Source organism: Heloderma suspectum, chromosome 2, assembly GCF_057233095.1.
Source record: "Heloderma suspectum isolate Gila_16-S chromosome 2, 16-S_ref, whole genome shotgun sequence".
Taxonomy (NCBI): domain Eukaryota; kingdom Metazoa; phylum Chordata; class Lepidosauria; order Squamata; family Helodermatidae; genus Heloderma; species Heloderma suspectum.
This window is the reverse complement of record NC_139459.1, coordinates 362,691,794-362,711,548: the sequence shown is the minus strand read 5'-3', so window position 1 is coordinate 362,711,548 and position 19,755 is coordinate 362,691,794. Positions and strand designations below refer to the sequence as shown.

The 19,755-nt window shown below is 45.8% G+C and overlaps 1 protein-coding gene across 3 annotated transcripts; it reads left to right on the top strand.

Moving 5' to 3' along the window:
* The first annotated feature begins 4,675 nt into the window (after positions 1-4,675).
* On the top strand, positions 4,676-16,392 carry LOC146355689 (E3 ubiquitin-protein ligase TRIM15-like). Of its 3 annotated transcripts, none has more exons than XM_084831039.1 (7): positions 4,676-5,073; positions 6,967-7,062; positions 7,690-7,920; positions 10,043-10,051; positions 10,942-11,074; positions 12,561-12,593; positions 15,875-16,392. In XM_084831039.1, exons 3-7 carry the CDS (start codon positions 7,783-7,785, stop codon positions 16,390-16,392), a joined length of 831 nt encoding a protein of 276 aa, XP_084687165.1. In that variant the 5' UTR covers positions 4,676-5,073; positions 6,967-7,062; positions 7,690-7,782. The 3 variants fall into 3 exon arrangements, with proteins under 3 accessions (XP_084687165.1, XP_084687164.1, XP_084687166.1); XM_084831038.1 differs by lacking the exon at positions 10,043-10,051 and adding an exon at positions 9,579-9,603 and having other exon boundaries at positions 7,690-7,928; positions 10,966-11,074; XM_084831040.1 differs by lacking the exon at positions 10,043-10,051 and having other exon boundaries at positions 4,694-5,073; positions 7,690-7,928; positions 10,914-11,074.
* Positions 16,393-19,755: the final 3,363 nt, after the last annotated feature.

The window sequence follows — 19,755 nt, the reverse complement described above, 5'->3', positions numbered from 1 at the left end:
GGCAGTGTTGGAGACTGTCCATTACTGAGAGTGGCCATTCACAAAAACAATGGTTGCTGATATTGCAAATATCCCTGGCCTTGGCTAGGACTTGGGAATTATGTAATCCAGAACACCTGGAGGGCACGAGATTGTCTACCCCTTTATGCCCTCACACATTCAGGCAAATGCCTGAACAGGCTCATGCTGTTTTGATTTATGTCTGCCTATAATTTAATATTATATATTTTATTGTAAAGGGCCGTGGTGGCTTAGTGGTTAAGACGCTGAACTGCAGACTGGAAAGTTGGCAGGTCAGCAGTTCGAGACCCGAGTGCTGCGTGATGGAGTGAGCTCCCGTCTTCAGTCCCAGCTTCTGCCAACCTAACAGTTCGAAAGCAAGAAATTGCAAGTAGATAAATAGGTACCGCCTTGGCGGGAAAGGTGACAGCGTTCCGTGCACCTCGGTGTTCAGTCATGCCGGCCACATGACCACGGAAGCATCTTCGGACAGCGCTGGCTCTTCGGCTTAGAAACGGGGATGAGCACCGCACCCTAGAGTCGGACACGACTGGTTGGGGACACCTTTACCTTTTTTTTTTTATTATTTTATTGTAAGATTGTTCTCCACTCTGGGAGTTTTTTTTAGCTGAAGAGGAGCGCACACTTTTTATTAACTGAATTTTTTAAAGTAACAAATTTAAGTACACCACACGTGACTCAATTTCTTTACAGTCTTTCTGATCACTCAGGATCTCTATTTGGTACAAGCAAGGTTATCTGATAAAGTTATCACTCTTCATCCTAACAGATCATACCACAGAGTTCCATGGGCCTTAGGAGGTTGCCCTGTATTCTCAGTATTAGCAAATTCAATAAATGGATACCATATTCCATAAAAAGTGCCAGTTTCTCCTTGCCCTCTTTGTACCTGAAAATGTTTAGTGAGTTTATTAGTGCAACTTACCAAATTTTCTGTTTCCATATGATAAGAGAAAGTTCATTTGCTGACCTATGGTTAGCAGCTATGACCAACCTGGCCGCTGTCCAGAAAAAAGTCAGGAGCTTTTTAGAGCACACACATTTTGAAAATGGAAAATATAAATAATATTATTTGTGTATTATGTAAAACTACGCGAGTGTGTGTGTGTAACATATAGTATTATATTATGTAAATAATAGAACAGGAAAAATTATGCAACATTATAGCAGTTCCAAAATGCAGTGTTTCATGGGGGAGATTTTGGACAGAGTTTTAACTAAATTATAGCAGCACGCTGGTTTCCTATCAATATGATCTAAAACAGGGGGTCCTTGCATTTGCAGACTGGGAAAGGAAGGGCATGTTTAAGCATAGAAGAACTGGAGAAAATGGTTAGTGCAATATAATCTTCATCTTCCAACATGAATATTGTTGTTTATTTGGTCAGTCGCTTCCGACTCTTCATGACTTCATGGACCAGCCCACGCCAGAGCTTCCTGTCGGCCGTCGCCACCCCCAGCTCCCCCAAGGTCGAGCCGGTCACCTCCAGATTATCATCCATCCACCTTGCCCTTGGTCGGCCCCTCTTCCTTTTGCCTTCCACTTTCCCTAGCATCAGCATCTTCTCCAGGGTGTCCTGTCTTCTCATTATGTGGCCAAAGTACTTCAGTTTTGCCTTTATGAATATATGAGCCCCTTTTCTTTACCTTTGGTGTATCAGCTGTGTTCCACCCCCTTATCCTGTCCTGTCCTAGATGCCCACGTTCCCCAACCTGATGCCTTCCAGGTGTTTTGGACTACAACTCTCAACATTCCTGACCATCGGCCATGCTGGCTGGAGCTGGTGGGAGTCGAAGTCCAAAACATCTGGAGGGCACCAGATTCGGGGAAGGCTGCATGAAGCCCTGGCGTGGCGCTACTTGCGTGAACGGGGCAGCATCCCGGGAAGAACGGGGAGGAATGGGACCCTTCCAGGGCACACTGCCTGGTCCTGCCTGCACGCATCTGCCTGGTCGTGTGCTGCAGAACTTGCACACCTGAATTCCTGCTTCTTCTGCAAGCTTGTTTGGGGAGCGGGAGGACATGCCGGGCCCACTCCCCGCTCAGGGCTGCGCTAAAAATCCTGGATTTCTCCAGTAAGTCCTTCGGCCGAGAGGGGCATTGATAATAGACGACGAAGGCATCAAAAGTGAACCTGGAAGCTGATCAATGTGAGCAGCTCTGAACAGAACAAGAGTCTTCAGCCGCTTCCTCTTCCTGGGTGAAGCTGCTGCTGCTGCTCTTGCTGCTCGAAGCGACGCAGGAGCCTTAAGCGCAGTCTTGGGCCGGTCGTGCTTGCGGGTGAGCGCAGTCTGTCTGCGTTTCTCCCCCGGGGCTCAGTTTCCCCATTTATTATTTATTTTTATTATTGGTTTTCCTTGGCACATATCCCACGATTTTTTTTAAAAACCCATTTTGATGTCTTCTCCTTTTCACAGGGTCTTGGAGGGGTGTGTGTGTGTTTTGTGTTGCTGTTGTTTTTAAAATCTGTGCATGAAATGCATGTTCCATGTTTCTTAGGAATCGTTATTAAAATGCGGCAGATAGACAATGGGGTGCAAAGGGACAAGAAGAACTCTGGAATAAACGTTTTGTAAACGCATATATCTAGATTGCGCGACACGGAATCATGGGCTCAAGTGACAGGAAGCCAGATTCCGGCTGAACATCAGGAAAAACTTCCTGACTGCTAGAGCAATACGGCAATGGAGCCAATTCCCGAGGGAGGTGGTGGGCTCTCCCATGCTGGAGGCGTTCAAGACGAGGCTGGACAGCCATCTGTCAGGGATGCTCTGTCTTGGATTCCTGCATCGAGCAGGGGGTTGGAGTCGATGGTCTTATGGGCCCCTTCCAACCCTTCTATCCTATAGATCAGCCTTCCCCATCTGGGCCCACCTTCCACATGTGTCAGACTACAATTCCTGTTACCCCCAGCCTGCTGGATGGGATGATGGGAGTTGTAGCCTGACACATCTGGAGGGTGCCCAGCTGGGAAAGGCTGATTTCTCTGTCTCTCAAATAGATTTAGAGGGGATGTGGGGATGGGAGGCTCAGCTGTCCCAAACGTCCCGCCTTGTGCGTGTGGGTGCCCATCTGCTGCTTCTCTTTCCTGACTTCCTCACAAGGAACTCCTAGAGGATCTTCCTTAGCTGCTGTAGGGGGTGGGATCAGATCCCTTATGGTTGTGGCTGTTTGCTTTGAGATCGCTTGTCTGAAGTTGTTTTAGATATATGTTCTTTTGTGCATATTGTCTGTTCATGTGTTTTTTATGGAAATGGCTTTTAATCTCTGGAAAAGACTCTTACAAGTCCCCTGGACTGCAAGGAGGTCAAATCAGTCAATCCTAAAGGAAATCAACCCTGAGTGCTCATTGGAAAGACAGATACTGAAGCTGAAGCTGAAATATTTTGGCCACCTAATGCGAAGAGAAAATTCCCTGGAAAAGACCCTGATGCTGGGAAAGACTGAAGGCAAAAGGAGAAGGGGACGACAGAGGATGAGATGGCTAGATAGCATCACGGATGCAATGAATATGAACTTGAGCACACTCCGGGAGAGAGCGGAGGACAGGAAGGCCTGGCGTGCTATGGTCCATGGGGTCACGAAGAGTCGGACACGACTGAACGACTGAACAAAAGACAACAAATACTGTATTTTTTATCTTTGTAAATGGCCCAGAGAGCTTTGGCTATTGGCCAGTATAGAAATGTAATAAATAATAATAATTTGTAATTTGGGGGGCTAGTTAAGCATTTTTTTGATACAAGGCTTCTAGATTTCTGGCTGGAGTAGTAACTTTAATTTACGCATATGCACTAATCTTTAGGGCAGCCTTCCCCAACCAGGTGCCCTCCAGATGCTTTGGACTTCGTATCCCATCTGCCCCAACCAGCATGGCCAATGGTCAAGAACGTTGGGATCTGCAGTCCAAAACATCTGGAGGGCGCCAGATTACAGAAGGCACCTGCTCTGGGGTGATTTCCAGAGGGATAATTTTGCTCTGACGTTACTGGTCTGGGTCTGGTCAGTGCTTGGAGGGGAGACCACCTGGGGACCACATGTAGCCACCTTGAGTTCCACAATGGAAGAAAGGTGGGATATAAATGTAATAAATAAATAAATGTAATAAATAATTCTGCAACCCTCAAACGTGTATAGTCAGAGGTAGGCAACCTGGTGCCCTCCAGATATTTTGGACTACAGCTTCCATCAGCCATAGCCAGTGGTCAGAGATTATGGGAAGTGTAGTCCAAAACATTTGGAGGGCACCAAGTTGCCTACCCCTGGTATATATTGTCAGGATAACATTTCATGAATCTGATGAAGTGGACTCTAGTCCACCGAAGCTTATGCCAGCCTCCCCCAACCTGGTGCCCTCCAGATGTGTTGGACTACCACTCCCATGGCCAATGGCCATGGTCACTGGGGACCATGGGAGTTGTAGTTCAACACATCTAGAGGGGGCCAGATTGAGTTTGGCTGGTTTATGCCATAATGTGTTAAGTTTTTAAGGTGCCACAAGACTCTTTGTTGTTGTTTCTCTCCAGGGTGGAGACACACTCCTTTGAGCTCTTCCCCACAGTGAGGAGAGCCTGGCCTCTGCTGCAGGTGGGGCTGTTTCCGAACTCTGGGAAATGGAAAGGTCCTTTCATGCTGCACGGTGGGGATGAAGTGATGGCTGCTGAGAATCCCAGGAAGAGGCTTCGATATGAAGCGTCTTGCCCTATTTGCCTGGACTACTTTGCAGATCCAGTGACCCTGGAGTGTGGGCACAATTTTTGCCAAACGTGCATCACAACATGTTGGGCAGAGCCCGGTGCAGAGGCCACCTGCCCTCAGTGCCGAAGGGCTACGGAGACCCAAACAGGCCTCTAGCAAATATCGTGGAAATACTCAGAGGCTGGGATTTGTCTGCGAAACGAGGGGCGAGGGCAGAATGCAAGCAACACCAGGAACCCTTTAAACTCTTTTGCAAGGATGATGGAGTCGCTATCTGTGTGGTGTGCAACAGTTCCCGAGAGCACAGGGAACACAATGTGGTCCCCATGGAAGAGGCTGCCCAAGAGTACAAGGTAAGAATGAGCCGTCTCAGGAATAACCAGTGCACATTCTTAAATGTCAGACACCAGGACTGAAGGATGCCCAGAATCCACACTCTTCTCCTGGAAAATCTTTATCCCTAATCCCAGGTATGGGAGAAGGGACCTAGCAGCCCAGCGGTAGAGCAGATGCTTTGAATGCAGAAGGTTCCCGGTTCCATCCCTGGCATCTTCAGGTAGGGCTGGGAAAAGCCCCTTATCTTAAATCCTGGAGAGCCACTGCCAGCCAGTGTGGACAGTACTGGGTGAGATAGGCCATTTAGGGCACAATTCTATCAAGATAGTTGGCAGCCTCCGAACTTGGAAGAGAGGGGATCCTCTCTTCCGTGTTCCAGCTGCCCTGCCTTTGTGGCTAGATGCATGTTTTCGGGGAGGGGGAGGGAAGGGGCTCAGAGACCCAATAGGAAATTGTCTAAACTGGCTTCTGTGGACTCCTCCCCTCCCTGGGACTGCCCCTTTTCACCCTCCCCACGCTCCGTTTATGAGCACAGAGACAACAGCAGCGTGGAAAGAACCGTGCCGGCTACGAGGGGGAGGGATGGGGAGTGTGGTGTCTGGAAACCAAGGTCAGACGACCTCAGTTTCCAGAAACCGAAAAATCCTATGGCCATCTAGACAGTGTCTAGTGGCCATAGGATTGCTCTCCCTGTCTGATTCAATGTAAGGCAACTTCATACATTCATATGAAATGGCTTTGCTTATGTGTGAAAATGTCCCCAAAACTGTATTTGATAACCATCATAATTGATGTCGAAGAGAACAGTCTTCTATTAATATAGTTGCTAAACGCTAATAGAATTTCCTCAGATCCATTCCAGACTATGAAAATGTCATCAGAATATCTCTTATGTATCCCTATGTATTTAAGAAACTCATCCTCATGCAGAATATACATTTGTTCAAACCAATTCATAAATATATTGGCCAACTTGGGAGCAAACTTACAGCTCTGCCCTCTGTGTCTTCCAATAATACTGGTGTTGAAACCGAAAATCATAGAATCATAGAATAGTAGGATTGGAAGGGGCCTACAAGGCCATCGAGTCCAACCCCCTGCTCAAGGCAGGAATCCAAGTCAGAGCATCCCTGACAGATGGCTGTCCAGCCTCGTCTTGAATGCCTCCAGTGTGGGAGAGCCCACTGCCTCCCTAGGTAACTGGTCCCATTGTCGTATTGCTCTAACAGGAAGTTTTTCCTGATGTTCAGCCGGAATCTGGCTTCCTGTCACTTGTGCCCATTATTCCATGTCCTGCCCTCTGGGATGATTGAGAAGAGAGCAATTGGTATTTGTTGCTTTTTAAAAATATGTTGTTTTTTATTTTGGAAATAATTGACTTCTAATCATTCTTATTTAAAAAAAAAAGATTTGTTATGATATTAGGCCACAGATAAAGTTTTTTTGTGTCCTAACATATTTGACTGATCTTGTAATGTATTTTAGAGAACTAGAACTGGAGAACTAGACTTATTGGGTTTTTTAAATTATTGTTTTAGTGTTGTTACACTGTTTTAAACACTGTTTTTGTTAGGGGATGTTTTGTGCCTTTCGTTCTTTGGACTTCAACTCCCATCGCATGCTGGCTGGGAAAGCTGGGACTTGTAGCACTTAGAGAAGCCAGTCTCTCTCTGTCTCAGTTGCCCCACTTGCAACATGGGGGATAATAATTTTGATTTACCTTACAGGGTTGTTGGAAAAATTACAACTTGATAATGCAGGTGAAGTGTTTTAAACACTTGAAAGTGCTGTAAAGATGATGAACATTATTATCATTATCTTCATCATCAATTCCTCAGTGCCATTTTTGCTTTGCACATACTGCAAAATTCTGAAAAGGAACCAAATTGGAACTTTTGTTTTGTCTCCAGGAATAGATCTGTAACTGACTGAAGATTCTGAGAGAGGAGAGAGAAAACATTCTGGCACAGAAAGCAAAAACTGACAAGAAAAGCAAAAATCTGCTGGTGAGTTGTCATTATTACTGGGAAGTGAACAAATACTGGAGCCAATATCTGGGGAAATCATCGCTTCCTGTAATAATGAACCCAAGTGGTGAATGCTAACGGAACCAGAACCATAACAAGCTCACTGAGAAAGATGAGGGACGTATCAGCATCAGCATGTTTGGGAGGTATGCAGAAGTACAAAATATTAAGAAGAAAATCTAAAATGGGAGAACCGTTTCCCCTAAACAGCCCGGTGAGGACTGAGCATGCTCAGTAGCCTCCAAGACCAATAGAATGTTTAGTGGGTGAGGATACACTGCAGCATGTTGTTGCAGGCCCCACTTGTCAAATAGAAAAAGGAAGAGGAGTCAAAACCCATGAGGGAGCCCTGATCCTCCCAGTCTCTGGTCTTTGGAAAGGCCGGACGTTTCATGAAAACATTTCATTCTAGTCCATTCTAAATGAGGGAACTTTTATACCTGTAGGGAACTCTTTCCCAGCTGGAATGTTGATGTGACCCCTGTGAAAAGTCAGAAACACCTTTCCTATCAAATTCTCATAACTTGTGTGTTGAGGTTGTGTGCGTCAGAGACTACATGCCAGCCATTGGCCTGCTTTTCTCCCCTTTCCATCTGCTTGTTGCAGAAACGAACAGTGGCCGAGAGGCAAAAAACAGTGGCCCAGTTCAAGAAACTACACCAGTTCCTGGAAGAGCAAGAGCAGCTTCTGCTGGCTGAGATGGAGGAGGTGGAGAAGGAGATCACAAGGAAAAGGGATGAGCTTATGGCCAAACTCTTAGAGGAGCTCTTCTCTCTTGAAAGTGTCATCCGGGAGATGGAGGAGAAGAGCCAACAGCCCGTGTCTGAAATCCTGCAGGTAAGACGGTGGCAAAAACAGCCCAGGCTCTTTTCCAAGGCAAGGCTGGCTCCAAACCTGTGCGTACCTCCTTTGCTTATACAAGAAGTGGAAGGACTGAGTTTGTGGTGCTGATACCTAGGTCTGTAACTTATAGGAGCATACAAGTTAAATAGGAAAGTATATTCACCTTAGTGTGGATTGTTCTGAACTAGAGGGTTGCCTCCACACTAGCCAGATGCGTACCCTGGATTTTAGGAAAGCCAATTTTAATAAACTCAGAACAATGATCAGTAATGTTCCATGGCAAGTGACTCCAATGAGAAAAGGAGTCCAAGATGGGTGGGAGCTTTTAAAAAAGGAAATTCTCAAGGCACAATCACAAACAATTCCAACAAGAAGAAAAGGTGGAAGACAACAGAAGAAGCCAATGTGTCTTCACAAAAAGCTTAGGGATGACCTGAAAACAAAAAAGGACACATATAGGAAGTGGAAGGAAGGCCAAGCTACAAAGGAAGAGTACAGGCAGGTAGCACAGAATTGCAGGGATGGCGGCAGGAAGGCTAAAGCTGAGAACGAGCTGAGGTTAGCAAGGGAGGCCAAAAGCAACAAAAAGGCTTTCTTCAGATACATGCAAAGTAAAAGACAGAGGAAAGAAATGGTGGTTCAGCTATTAAACAAGGATGGCAAAATGATAACAGATGACAAAGAAAAGGCAGAAGTGCTCAATTCCTACTTTGGTTCTGTCTTCTCCCGAAAGAGGGTCTATGAGCCCCCTGGCAAAGGCAAAGTACAGTCTGAAGGGGCAGGATTTCAGCTTGAGATCGATAGGCATATGATCAAGGAACACCTAATTCCTTTGAATGAATTCAAATCTCCAGGGCCAGGTGAACTGCACCCTAGAGTAATGAAGGAACTGGCAGAAGAACTCTCAGAACCGCTGAATTTTCTCTTTGAGAAATCGTGGAGGATGGGGGAAGTGCCAGATGACTGGAGAAGGGCTAATGTTGTCCCTATCTTCAAAAAGGGTAAAAAGGAGGAACCTGGGAACTACAGACCAGTCAGTCTGACATCAATCCCTGGGAAAATTCTGGAGCAGATGATAAAGCAATCCATCTGGAAGCACCCTGAAAACAACGCAGTGATGACTCAAAGGCAATATGGATTTGTCAAGAACAAATCCTGCCAGACAAATCTCTCATTTTTTTATCAAGTAACCTCCCTTGTGGTCTATGAGAATGCTGTGGAATAATGGGCTCAAGTGATAGGAAGCCAGATTCCAGCTGAACATCAGGAGAAACTTCTTGCCTGTTAGAGCAATACAGCAATGGAACCAATTACGCAGGGAAGTGGTGGGCTGTCCCACACTGGAGGCATTCGAGGCTGGACAGCCATCTGTCAGGGATGCTTTGACTTGGATTCCTGCATTGAGCAGGGGGTTGGACTCAACGGTCTTATAGGCCCCTTCCAACCGTACTAGTCTATGATTCTGTGATTCTATTTATTCTGGAATTGCCATCCTCCGTTCACTCTGTTTTTATAGAGAATCCAGCCAATCTTCTTGCCAACCAGCTGCATTCTAGGGATTTCCTTTTCCTCCTCTTGTCTTCCCCCCACCCCAAAAGGATTTATGGCAATTTTACCACTTAAAAGTATAATTGTAGCACTGCCCAGTCTAGCACAGTCTTGCAAAGTGCTGCTGAGGTTTTTTGGGGGGTACTGTACCTTTAATTAGAAGCTTCCTCTTTGTGGCTTCCAGCGCTGTAATGTTTGGAAACAGAATGCTGAACAAAATGGATGTGTTTCATAGCTGAGGACTTTTTGTCAGGGTTGGCATTCCTCTTATAAGATGCTGATGCAAACGTCTGAGAGTATTTCTTTGACATAACAAAAAATGTTATGTCAAAGAAATACTCTCAGAGAGAGTATTTTAGAGAGAGGCTTATAAATTGTGGGACAGGAATGGGTCATGGGTATCAGTGGGGATCCTCACCTGGTTCCCAAGCCCTCCCCTTATGCACCTTGGTTCCTTTCACTACTGCAGAACCTCAGGCCTGTGGGCCAAATCTGGTCCACGTGGGGTCTGAATCTGGCCCTCCGTGCCCTCTTTCCCCCGACTGCCAATTGTTTGGTGGTTTCCCAGTTTTTGCGTGTTTTCCCTCCATTCTAAAAGGTCCAAATGCCTCTCCTAAGATGAAGTTACTGGGCAGTAAGAGCTCTCAGCTAAACTATGCTGGTATGTTTGCCTGGTCCCTTTGGCCCCGCCCCTTTACCTTTGGCCCCACCCACCGTGGAACGCGGCCCTGACAGCTTCTTTGAAATTGAATTCAACCCTCAGGCTGAAAGAAGTTCGATGTCCCTGATGTAGGGGGTGGCGTCAGGGAAGAACAGTTTGCAGGGCATTGCTAAAAACAAAACCTACGCACGTGCAGTTCTTCAGGACGACTGGAAAGTAAGGCCAGATGCAAGATGTCTCCATGCACATTTTAAAAGAGGTATAATTTTTTATCTGCTTCAACTGCAGAGGCTTTTAAAAGTAGACTGCCCCACACTGCACTGAAATGGTTCTACTTTCCCAGCTGAGTGTTGAAGGCGCATATCGGGGCAACTGTCAGCTGCCCCCATCGGCACTTCAGAAATGTCCTTGCCCTTGCTTTCCAGAAGATGAATTAAATCCAAAAAACAAAGCAAGTAATTTCTAATGAATTACATATGAATGAAGTGTTTCAAAAAGGGAGTATGAAAGTAATTTTATATTTGAAAAATGAGAGTGAGTGCTGAAAATTGTGAGTTCGAAGGTGTTGTTTCATGTGTTGGGGCTCAGACCCCACCTCTCCCTTGTACTCAAATCTCTGGGCAGGTGACTTGTCCTTTGCCATGCCTCCCATGGCAGCCATCTTGTGGTGGTGCCCAGGACAGTTCCTCAAATTGCCAGATGTGCCCACAGCCCCAAAAGGTTGCCTGTTCCATCTGCTGTTCTCTTCCTCCCCATTCGTTTCTTATACTTCCCTCAGAAATTCTGAACTGGAGAGATTTTGTGAGTTCTTTCTCTCCTCCGGATTTGAGAAGGAGAAGTTTGAGAATCCTGTGGCTTTCCCTCCAGATCTGAAGTGGAGGATCTGGGAGTTCTGTGATGAAAATTCCTTTCTAGAGGGCATCATGAAGGAATTCAAAGGTAATAACAAATGGCTGCAAGGATTTTAAATGGGATGTCGCATTGGTTCAGATGTGGGCGTGGCAGGCTCTGATGTTATCTGGCGTCAGGAAAACAGGAAACTCAAATGCCAATTGAGAAGGCCATTTTATTTTACTGTGGAAAGAGCTCTGGTTGGAATTGTTCCTAGAAGACTAACCTAGAATTATAGATAAACAACATTCTTCCCTTTTGATCTACAGTTACTCCTGTGAACTCAGCTGGTACTGTTTAACAGGGGGTGGAGTAGAAAAAGCAATCAAATGGGAAGTGGTGGGTGAAAGGGAGGGAATTTTATTAGCTGTTGACTGACAAATGGCAATTAGTGGCTGGACAAATCTGTGGAGGATATGGGCAGAAATGGTGCTGGGGAAAGGAAGGCATGAAGTTAATCTAAATGCAGTAAGGTTTGCCCCGTTTCATTCAGTCGCTCTTCAGTAGAGGTGTTGAATGTCTTTCAGCCTGAGAGCTAAATTCTATTTTGGAGAAGCTGGGGGGGGGGGGGGATTTCAGTGGTGGGCGGGGCCAAAAACAAAAGGGGCGGGGACAGAATGCCAGCATCGTTTAGCTTCAAGCTCTTCCTGCCAGTAACTGAGCCTTAGGAGAGACATTTCAACCTTTTAGAATGGGGAAGATACTGTAAAAAAAGCCAGGAAACCACGCAACGATTGGTGGTTTGGAGAAAGGGGGTGTGGCCAAAAGAAGGGCATGGCCATCTGGGGAACCCAGAAGGGTCAGATTGGGGCCCCAGGTGGGACAAATTTGTCCCTCGGACCTGAGGTTCAACACCCCTGATCTGCAGGACCCTTTGCTTTTCTTATGAAATGTTCCTATTGACGTTAAAGGCGTTGTGGTCTACCCCCCAACCCCTCATGCTTCAGTTACAAAATACTAGCATACAGTTGTGCATAAATTCACATTCTGCTTTTGGAATTTTGATTTTTAAGGGATACTTTGAAACACTTGGGCCCTAACTCAGCTAATGTTAGCCATGACTCAGTCAAAATAAAACCAATGAAACCAATTAGCTGTGACTAACTTTAGGGTTAAGGTACCGGTTTCCGTGTTCCTTTGTCACAACTGATTTTAGATCGAGTGCCTGTGCCATCTGCTCCAGGTAATTCCAGGGGATTTGCTTCTGAATCACCATGTTTAGCATTGGGCTGTAAGCATTTCAGGCAATAAATAATCCTTAGGAGTCAGCTTGACAAATTTGATACTTTTTATTATTTTCTAAGTCCAACGGTAGCCATAACTGCGAAAATTCACTTTTGGAGCAGAGAAATGTGAATATTTGCAAGCAAATTAGAAATGAGGGAGAATTTCCCAATTTGTTTCAGCATCTACTTAACCCTTCACTTGAAATAAGGAAAAATATAATGTTATCAACTGATTTTTTTTCTTTTTTTTACAAGATTTGTCATCACGATGGTGCGATGCTTAATCTCTGTGCCCTTTCCTTCCCCAGATACTCTGGTACCTGGACTTGTGCTGCAGAAAGGTAATTGTGGGGACTGATTGGGGTCTGAATCCAGAAGAGGGATGAGGGCTTGTAAGAAATTTGCCTGCTTGTGTTTCATTGGAGTGCACCAGTTCTGCCCTGGGGTCTCTGGGTTAGCTTTGGCTAGCAGGAAAGAAGAATGAGGGAGAGGTTCCATGCCTATCTCTATATATTCTTTCATGGATCCATCTACATAGGGACTACCCTGCTGCATTAGACCCAAGTTCCATCAAATCTAATCTTCTGTTGCCAAGAGTGGCCAGCAAGATGCCAATGGCCCTACTGGCCGGGGAAAATGGGAATTGTAGTCCCATGATACGAGAACTTGGGGTTATCCCATGAAGTTGAATGGTGGGATCAGATGTTGTGATGGTCACCAACTTTGATGGCTTTAAAAGGGGATGAGACAAATTCCTGGAGGATAAGGCTGTCGATGACAAATGCTACCTCTAGTATCAGAAGCAGTATGCCTATGTATGCCAGTTGCTGGGGAACATGAGTGGGAGGATGCTATTGCACTCATGTCCTACTTGTGAGCTTCCCATTGGGGCGGCTGGTTGGCCACTGTGCGAAGAGAATGCTGGACTAGATGGATCTTGGTCTGATCCAGCAGGGCTCTTCATATGTCCCTAACACCTCTGGAGGGCACTGGTCTAAATGCAACAGCATTCCTCATGTATTTGTCCTCAACACCTGTTTTCAGAGGCAAGATTGTAAATAGCTGCTTGCCTGTAGCAGGTAAGGATCCTTCTAGATGACCAGGCAAGAGAGGTTTTAGGAACGTGGGCTCATTTTTTCTTCTAGTCAACAAATCACTCACACAGGAATGTGAGGAAAGCTTGGCTTATAAAACAATGGTTTGTGGGCTAGTAATTTTTGTAGACTTTTTTCTTTTCTTCTTCCAAGCCTATTTAGGGTTATATTGCCTTGGAACAGAAAGGTTACATTTAGCTATCATGGGTATCTTGAATTTGTCTAGGCTAGGGTGAGGAAACGCTTTCAAACTGGGGGCTGAATTCAGTTTTAGAGACGCTCTCACGGGCCACATTCCAGTGGTGGGCAGGGCTGAAGGCAAAAGAGGCAGGGCCAAAAATAGCAGCACACTGTAGCTCGAAGCTCTCACTGCCAGTAACCAAGTCTTAGGAGAGGCATTTCTACCTTTTAGAAGGGGGGGGGGGACTGCACAAAAGCCAGGAAGCCACCAAACAATTAGTGGGAACCGGGGTGGGGGGTGGCCTTCTGGGGAAGCCTGGAGAGCTGGATTTGACCCCCCCCCCCCCCAGGCCTGAGTTTCTGCATCTCTGGTCTAGGCCTTCTTAAAGGCAATCTTAGCCTGTGGCATTCACCACTTCCAATGGAAATGAATTCCATACACCATGTGCAATTTGAAAAAGTAACTTAATGCCAATTAGCTGTAGCAGGTGACCCAGCTCTCTCTCTCTCTGTCTCTCTCTCTCAGAGAGAGAGAGCTGGGTCACCTGCTACAGCTAATTGGCATTAGGTTATTTTTTCAAATTGCACATGGTGTATGGAATTTATCAGAGAGAGAGAGACAGAGAAGGGGGGGAGAAGGAGGGAGGAGATATATTTTTCTCTATTCATTAGTGTGTGTGTGTGGGGGGGTCCCTTTAAACTAAGAAGCTTCAAACAGCATTTCTTTATTCCTATCTGAGCATTTTCCACTCAGTAGATAATTGGGCCCATTTTATATTTGGGGGGGGTGTCATACAAAATCTTAATCTGTCTATCAGCCCCAGTCAGTGTCTCAACACTTTGTTCTGAAGGGGCTGTAAGTACTCTGATGGCAGAGAAGAACTGGAGAATGGCTCTGCAATGCTGCTATTCCCAGTCCAAATCATTGTGGTAGCGTAATCCAGTCTCTGCTCACCAGAAACGAGTAGGGCTTATTTGTTCATTTATTTAAGCTGCTTCTCTACTGTTTGACACCCCAGGATCTCCAAAGGGTTAACATAAAATCACATACAATAGAATATAAAAACAGTATTAAATACCTTAAAAATATTACAACAAAAGCAGTAAAACAGAGCAGTGTTATGACTGATTACAAATCAGAGAAAGCCTGAGTGAACAAAGTGTTTTCAAGAAGAGTTTGAAGCTCGCCACAGTTTCCGCCTCTCAAGTCACATGTGGGAGAGCGCTCCAAAGGGTGGGTGCCGCTCCTGAGGCCCGGTTACGTGCCGTTACCTGGAGACACACAGTTGGTTGTGGAAGGACCAGTACGGCCTCCTTGGAAGACCTTGGGCATCGCTTTGGTGTATACAGGGGAAGGTGGTCGGAGTGTAGAAACGGGTTGTTGTTGTTGTTCAGTCGTGTCCAACTCTTCGTGACCCCATGGACCATAGCACGCCAGGCCTTCCTGTCCTGCGCTCTCTCCCGGAGCGTGCTCAAGTCCATATTCATTGCATCGGTGATGCTATCTAGCCATCTCATCCTCTGCCGTCCCCTTCTCCTTTTGCCTTCAGTCTTTCCCAGCATCAGTAGAAACGGGGGGGGGGGGGTGCTAAAAAGGTGGACCCCCTTCTTCCCCTCAAAAAGTTGCCCCTGACTTTGTGTTGGGTGCAGACCCATGCAAGACTGGACCAGGCTCAAAATGTGGCTTGTTTTCGTCCGCTCTCCCTAGCCCTCAGTGGTGTAGTGGTAAACGTTGAAGTGCAGACACTTGCCATAGCAGTCCCTATAGCCACGGCCCCAAGGAGAGTCCAAAAATTCAGGCAGCTGTGTTGATCCATATCAACAAACCAGCTCTAGCAGTTTTATGTTCACCAGGAGCAAATCTTCTGTGAACCTGATCCATCCTAACTGGCTATTCAAGACCAGGCCACCCAACAAATACTTTGCATTACAACAGGGAATGGTCTGTTGTTGCTGGGGAAATTCATTTCCCCCCAGCTATTGTGACCATTGAAGCTAAGCTCAGCAGAAACAGGGAATTCTGGGTGGGGGTGGCAGATGACACCAGCGTCCCTGCTAGTAAAAAAGTGCTGGTGCTGCTTTCCTGCGAGCTCTGGCTCTGTTATGTCACTGCCAGTTACAGACCCCTTCACAAACAACAAAAATATATTTGTGAAGGAGTGAGGTAACTGGAGGCAGTTTACACTCACAGGCCTGACTCCTGAACTTGAAAGGAACTGAGCATGGAAAAGCGGAATTCCCAACACACAAGCACGCATACACACGCGCGCATGCGCAGAATTCAATCTGTCTTCTCAGTTGATTCTGTTATCATTTCTTTCCTCCGATCCCCCTCCCCCCAAAAACAGCAAATGTAATTCTGGATCCAGACACAGCTCATCCCGAACTCATCTTGTCTGAGGATCGTAAAGGTGTGAGAGGTGGAAATGAATGCCAAGATGTGCCTGACAACCCTGAGAGATTTGACCAAAATCATTCTGTGGTGGGAAGTGAGGGATTCACCTCAGGCAGACATTTCTGGGAGGTCAAGGTGACCATTGAGAAGAACTGGGCTGTGGAAGTCACGAGGCAGTCTGTGACGAGAAAGGGCACTATTGCCGGTAGCCCTGAGGAAGGCATCTGGGCCATGGCCCAGTTTTCACAGGTTTACACGGCCTCCAACCATCCTCATTTCCTTCTCCTTTCCTTGAGTAGGAAGCCCCAGCGGATCCGAGTGGTCCTGAACTGTGCCGGGAGGCGTTTGGCCTTTTACGATGCAGATACAGCAGCCCCAATCTTTGCATTCTCAGGAGCCTCCTTTGCTGGAGAGATGCTTCTCCCCTATTTTTATGTGGACAAAAAAGGATATCTCAGGCTTGCTCCTTAAGGTGTGCACAAGTGCACGCACTACAGTTGTGACACACGTATAGCGTTCTCCCCAGGGCCAGGTGCAAGGATACTTTTTTTTTATTATTGTGGAGAAGCCAGATATGAACAGCTGGCCTTTCTTCATTGGCTGACCCGCCTGTCCATCGTGAAGCCGCTCCCCGCCATTTATTGGAGCAGGCTTCTGCAGAGTGTTGAGTAGTTGGCTGTGTCAAGGGCTCCTTGGAGGCCTCTCTCAGTCTAATCCAGTAGCCAAGTCCAGACACAGACAAATGGATTCTTTTCAAAGCTTTATTCCTCTTTTACAACTTAACAACTCTACCGTTAGCAACTAGTTATGAGCAGCAGAGTACCTATGCCCTAAGTTGGAACAGTTGGTCCCCGTTTGAAAGGGAATTATTTATTTTATTTATTTATTTATTTATTTCATTTCTATACCGCCCAATAGCCGAAGCTCTCTGGGCGGTTCACAAAAACTAAAACCAAACAACACACAATAAAACAATTTAAAATATATAGAACATTAAAACCACAATATAACAATACAACCACAATAAAACCTAGCAGCAGTACAGGAGTTTAAAATACAGATTTAAAACAGCAAAGATAAAAATTTAGAAAGCTAAAATGCCTGGGAAAATAAAAAGGTCTTCACCTGGCGCCGAAAAGAGTACAATGTAGGCGCCAGGCGAACCTCACTAGGGAGCTCATTCCAGAGCCGGGGTGCCACAACAGAAAAAGCCCTCCTCCTAGTAGCCACCCGCCTCACTTCCTTTGGCAGGGGCTCACGGAGAAGGGCCGCTGATGATGATCTTAAGGTCCGGGCAGGCACATATGGGAGGAGGCGATCCTTCAGGTAACCTGGCCCCAAGCCGTTAAGGGCTTTGAATGTTAACACCAGCACTTTGAATCGGGCCCGGAAATGGACTGGCAGCCAGTGCAGCTGGAAAAGTACTGGCGTAATATGAGCTCGCAGGCCAGTCCCTGTTAACAATCTTGCTGCCCTATTTTGGACCAGCTGAAGTTTCCGGACCGAATTACTGGCAGACCCCTGAACTTAAGGACTAGGGAGAGTCCTTCCCCTTTTCCCTTGGATCCTCTGGGCGCAGCTGTTGTTTGCGCGCCAACCGGGCACTACGCCTCCTTTCTGCGCCCTCCATTTGGCACTGCTCTCTGTGTCGGCGTCGCGCGTCCAGCAAGTCTGCTTCCTGTCACTCCCTGGATTGCTGTCTAAGCTAGGAATGCTGGTGGGAGGAATCTCTGTCAGCTGTTGGCCCTGGGAAAGAGGAGCGCGCTCCTCTCCCAGGAGCGACTGCTCTTCCTCAGAATCAGAACTACTCTGGGATTCTATGGGCTCAGTGTCTACCCTGACAGGCTAGCCCTTGCAAAAATCAGGAAGCCACTGCCCACCCCCAAGCCAATAATCAACACCTTCTAAGAACAAACTCAGATGATGTATGCCGATGACTATGTAGCCAAAAGACGGGATACTGCGAAACAAGAGGGAAGTTTCAGCCTGCTTGGGAGAATCCTAAGGTTTGTAGAGGTACTTAAACCCCCCGCCCCCATTTAAAGGTGCCCTGACAACAACTACTCCAATGAGGACTGAGCATATTCAATCACCATGAATGTTGAGCGTTGGCTGAAGAAAGGAAAGGGGGGAAATGAAATGGAGTATCCTTGAGCAGGGCATGGCTGGCTGGAAAGAACCCTGACCAGAAGCACTCATTCTCCAAGGGCCTGTCCTTATGTAGGCAAAATGGCACCAAAAGGAAACACAAAAGAAAATATATCTAACCAACAAAAAGGACCAAGGAACTGGGATGTATAATGTCATATGAAATAGACAAAATAAATTTGCATATACAAAAACTAATACTGACTTTATAACCTTAAAAAAAACAACAACACCCAGCTTTTTACATCACTGAAATACGTAACAAAAGTAATGTTGAAATACGTAACAAAAGTAATGTTAAAATACAACCATGCTTCGACCAGGAGGTCTTCAGTAGTCTAATGCAGCCCCTAGATAGATAGACGAGAAATAATAACTAGGATTGCATTATATAAATGTATATACAAAACACAAACGTATATGAGAATTAATAATTGGGACTGCATTAGACTACTGAAGAAGACCTGATTGAAACGTGTTTGTGTTTTAATATGATTACTTCTATGTTGTGTATTTGAGTGATGTCATAAGTTTATTTTTAAAAAAATTGAGGTTATCAAGCTGGTACATGTTTTTGTGCATGTAAATTTATTTTGTCTATTATATATGACATTATACATTGTAATTTGTCAGAGGAGTGTGTGCATTTTTGTGTGTAGTCAAAAGCAACACCATCAACACACAAGAGGGAGGTACCAACAGGCTTGAGGGAATCCCAAGATTTGCACAAATACAAAAAGAGGTTAAAAAAACCACCCTATCCGTGTTGGGAATGCTGGGAGTTGTAGGACTTTTTTTCTGTCTAAACAGGCATAGGATTGCACCCTAAGGAGCCCAATGAATATTGGACATACTCAGCTCAAAGCCGAAAGGACGGCTAGCAGCCGATGGTGCTGGTGGTGAACGACGAATCTGATGTTCTAAAGATCAACACACCATAGGAACCTGGAATGTAAGATCTATGAGCCAAGGCAAATTGGATGTGGTTATTGGGGAGATGTCAAGATTAAATATAGACATTTTGGGTGTCAGTGAACTGAAATGGACTGGAATGGGCCACTTCACATCAAATGACCACCAGATCTACTACTGTGGACAAGAGGACCACAGAAGAAATGGAGTAGCCTTCATAATTAATAATAAAGTGGCTAAAGCAGTGCTTGGATACGATCCAAAAAATGACAGAATGATCTCAATTCAAATTCAGAGTAAGCCATTTAACATCACAGTGATCCAAATATATGCCCCAAACACAGATGTTGAAGAATCAGAAGTAGATCAGTTCTATGAGGATCTGCAGCACCTACTGGATAGTATGTCAAAAAAAGATGTTATTTTCATTACAGGAGACTGGAATGCTAAGGTGGGTAGTCAAACGACACATGGAATTACAGGCAAGCATGGTCTGGGAGAACAAAATGAAGCAGGACATAGGCTGATAGAATTTTGCCAAGACAACTCTCTGTGCATAACAAACACTCTCTTCCAACAACCTAAGAGACGACTTCATACATGGACTTCACTGGACGGTCGACACCGAAATCAGATTGACTACATCCTTTGTAGCCAAAGGTGGCGGACATCTATGCAGTCGGTAAAAACAAGACTTGGAGCTGATTGTAGTTCAGATCACGAACTTCTTATTGCACAATTTAGAATCAGACTCAAGAGAATAGGGAAGACCCA

Bases quoted from the DNA above. Each gene is read 5' to 3' on its own strand.
- LOC146355689 (XM_084831040.1), top strand. From the start codon at position 7,783: ATGGAGGAGGTGGAGAAGGAGATCACAAGGAAAAGGGATGAGCTTATG. The intron at 7,929-10,913 runs GTGGCAAAAACA...TACTTCCCTCAG, and splicing joins GAAATCCTGCAGGTAAGACG to AAATTCTGAACTGGAGAGAT. The intron at 11,075-12,560 runs GTAATAACAAAT...TTCCTTCCCCAG, and splicing joins CATCATGAAGGAATTCAAAG to ATACTCTGGTACCTGGACTT.